The sequence below is a fragment of the Ananas comosus genome, linkage group 4, assembly GCF_001540865.1.
Source record: "Ananas comosus cultivar F153 linkage group 4, ASM154086v1, whole genome shotgun sequence".
Lineage (NCBI taxonomy): Eukaryota > Viridiplantae > Streptophyta > Magnoliopsida > Poales > Bromeliaceae > Ananas > Ananas comosus.
The window spans coordinates 7,953,482-7,957,135 of NC_033624.1; the positions used below are offsets into that span (position 1 = coordinate 7,953,482).

Consider the following 3,654-nt stretch of genomic DNA (forward strand, 5'->3'; position numbering starts at 1 on the left):
ATTTATTAAAGTAAGTAATTAAATTAAACTTTATCAATCTTTCTTTTATTTTTTATCGTACAACTTATTTTTAAGTGATACATATTATAAATTAAAATTTATATTTAATATATATAATTTTAGTTATATAAAAAGTTATGTGTAAAAAATTATAGATTATATAATTTAAATTTTAGGAGAGAATGAGAAGAATGAGTTGGGCAAAAAGAAAAAAATGCCCCCACTGCCGAGAGAGAAGCAAGAACGAGAGAGAAGAGAGAGAGAGAGGAGAAGAGAAGCTCTCACGCCGCGCTGACTTTTAACTAGTGAATGACGCCACGTTGTGGCGGAACAATTCTGCAAAATAAATATATTAAATAAATAAATATAGTAAAAAAAAAAAAGTCAAAAATTGTATAAAAAATAAAAATAAACAACTATTGCTGTAATAAATTATAAGAAAGATTAAAAAAATAAAGACAAAAATCATACTAATAAAAAATTATATATAATTATATTATACTTATATATATTATAATTATTATTATAATTATATATAATTTTTAGAAAAATTGATTTATTTTCTTACATTTTGCCTCTATTCTTCTTTATCTATCTTATCCTTTTATTTTATTTTTTTTACTTTTTTATGTTTCATTTTAAATTTCTTCATTATTTTTATATATTTTTAATAATCTTTTATTCAGCTTAATTAAAATTTATATTGAATACAAATAATTTAACTTATTTAAAATTATTTATATATTTTAAATTTTATAAAATAAATAAAAATTTAGATTGAATTAAAAAATTTATAAATTTTTTTAATCATATATTAAGAGAACAAATATATAAAATAATTAAAGAAAAAAAATAGAAAGAGACAAAAGAGACAAAAAAAAAAAAAAAAAAAAAAAAAAAAATCCCTTCTCTCTCCTCTCTCTCCCTCAGCTGGGCCCGCCCTCTCTCTCCTCTCTCCCTCTCTCTTCCCGCTCCTCTCCCCCGCCACGCGCTGCCCGCGAGCGCGCCCCGCCTGCCGCGCCCCCGCGCACCCGCGCCACGCACGCCCGCTCTCCCTCTCCCCTCTCCCTCTCCTCTCCGCGCCACGCGGTGGCCCCGCCCCACGTGCCCCCTGCCCGTGCAGCCCGCTCGCCCCGCCACGCGGCCCCGCCACCGCACGCCGCCGGCCCCGCCCCGCTGCTCGCCCTGCGCGCAGCACTCCGCTCGGCTTGCCCGCGCCACGCGGCGCCCTGCCCGCGCCCGCCTGCCCGCGCCCCGCGCTCGCCCCTGCCCGCGCCTCCACGCTCGCCACCTGTTCCAAAACTGAGAATTCATGATATATATCTATAAATTATTATTATTATTATAATAGCATATATGTCAGGAACTTAAAAAAATTCTATGCAGTCTGACCTCTGGCTCAACTTCGCAAGCGGGCTCCGAATCCAGCCCGTTGTGAGAGAACCAGGAGTTGCAAACCGGCTACCAATATGCTCTGTTATCTCTTAGAAAAAACCGCCAATGCCGTAGAGACTTTTCGGCTTAACATTTCTGAAGGCTCATTATGTGTGAGTGAGTGATAAATTATAATGGCTAGATTTATTGTATCTCTAGGTATATAAGTAGCGTGTGTAGCTAAGGCCTAAGTACACAAGTGTATTGTAATTTTCTTCTCTAAATATTCAGTTAAAAGAGTACTTCGTTTGGATAGGGAATAGAAATAGGGATAACCCCTTATCCCTCCCTTTATATCCAAACGCTAATTTTTTATCCGAGAATAATAATTCTCAGTTACCTATAATAACCGAATATAACTATCCCTACCAACACATTCATTTTCTATGTAAAACTACCTACTATTTTTCTTATTCTATATTATGTATTCAAACGTTATTTTTCTTATCCCCGGAAACAATCCAATTTTCATCCAAACGCTATTTTTCTTATCCCCATACTTATACCTATTCCTGTAATAGCTGGTTCTTGCTTATACCTTCGTTTTTTGAATTAATCTCTATCTCTCTCTTTTCTTCCTTTTGCATATTTAGTCATAAGATGCGAAAGTCCGGACTAGCAACAGAGACAAAAACTTGTTTATCTTTGCGGAAAAAAATAGGCGTCATACAGTCTTTGCGAACAAGAAAGCTAAGATCGTGACATATAGCTACCTTGTCTCCAGAAGCACCTTCGAGAAGCACACATGGGACTTGCAAGGGAGGCCTCATGGAAGAATTGAAAGCTCTTAAATTTCACCGGTACTTCGTCAACAATGGAATTTGTCGGCAATGTGAAGCGAGAATCGGAAGCAATAGAGAGTTTAACTGTGGTTACTCATGTGAGGCAAAATGTGCCGATAAACAGAATACTTCAGTAACAGTGAGCAGATTTGTGATAAGGCGGACAGCATTGACTACTGAAACTAGATGCAATAATATAGCAGCACGTACTGGGGGCAAGAGGCCAACAAGGTTTTTCCTACCGGTCGAAAGTTCACGACTGATTTCCAGATATATTAACAAACTGCACAAACTGCTACAAACAGTAGTTCCTTTTCACAATCCATGCAAACGTGGTTTTATTCTACTTGCAATCCCTAGTATTAATCCTCATAACTAAAATCCACAAATATATTACGTGTACGTACGCAGATACGTCATAAACATTTCAACTATTAAGAGCAGCATGTTATGTAGACATTCAGATGTACTAACCAGTAGACTACGAGAACTCACGATCTGGTAACACAAGAGGAGCTATGAGGGTCCATATATAAAGAGCTCCAGTAGCCCACTCTGTGCAAATGCGGACCCAAACTGTTGTCCAGCCAACGTCGATCAGCTCTGAGCCTGATGTCGAGCTGGTCCAGCCAGTCAGAAGCATGGCCGAGTACATACTGGCAAGGGCAAAAATAAGATGGAAAAAAGTGTATGAGTAGCTGACTGGACGAGGTTCGCCTTCTTTGCTCTCTTCTTTACCCGACTCAGTATCACCAGCTTTGAGCAACGGCTTCTTTGAACCTACAATAGAAAAACATATGTTTAGAGTTAAAAGGGGCAATTAAACATATATCTCTGCAAGGAATATGGTACTTACATACCCCTTCTGGATGTAAATCTCACAACTCACACGTTCTATGAATAGGATTCTTTCGATTGTCACATCAAGATGACTAGTGGAGAAATAACATTCATGGAATGGTGGGGGTATAAGATATACACCCAATTTTAGGTGTATAGGTAGCATTGCTCTCTCTGCACAGACTCTATTCAAATACATCCACTTGTAATACATGAATTTCATATATGTATATTCCTCAAAGTGCAGCTTCCTTCAAAATATATTAAAAAAAAAAGGCAAAAAAACCTTGTTCCTTAAGTTGGAGAACAATGCAATTCATAGGCAGATGTTGGTTTCGTAGTAGAAAATATTTTTTAATAAAGGACTTATTCCCCCTCCCTTTTGTAAGTACAGGGTAGTTACTAGTAAGTTTTAAAAGCATAAACAAAAATTCACGTTCTGCAGGGATACTGAAAATTGGATCATATTCTTGCTATATATGAGCAACTATTTGCACAGTTGAATGATACTCAGCGTACAGATACGAGAATATTGGCTACTGACATATGAAGACCGGGGGGTGGGGGAATATTGGCTACCGACAGATGAAGACCGGGG

General features: G+C 37.6%; 1 protein-coding gene across 1 annotated transcript in view; it reads right to left on the minus strand.

Annotated features, from left to right (window-relative positions):
• Nucleotides 2,449-3,654, minus strand: part of LOC109709333 (probable serine incorporator) — an 11,664-nt gene continuing 10,458 nt past the window's right edge. The window contains exon 6 of the mRNA XM_020231515.1: nt 2,449-2,996. Within this exon, the coding sequence (XP_020087104.1) occupies nt 2,698-2,996 (299 nt within the window). The 3' untranslated portion in view covers nt 2,449-2,697. The remainder of the gene's footprint in view (nt 2,997-3,654) is intronic.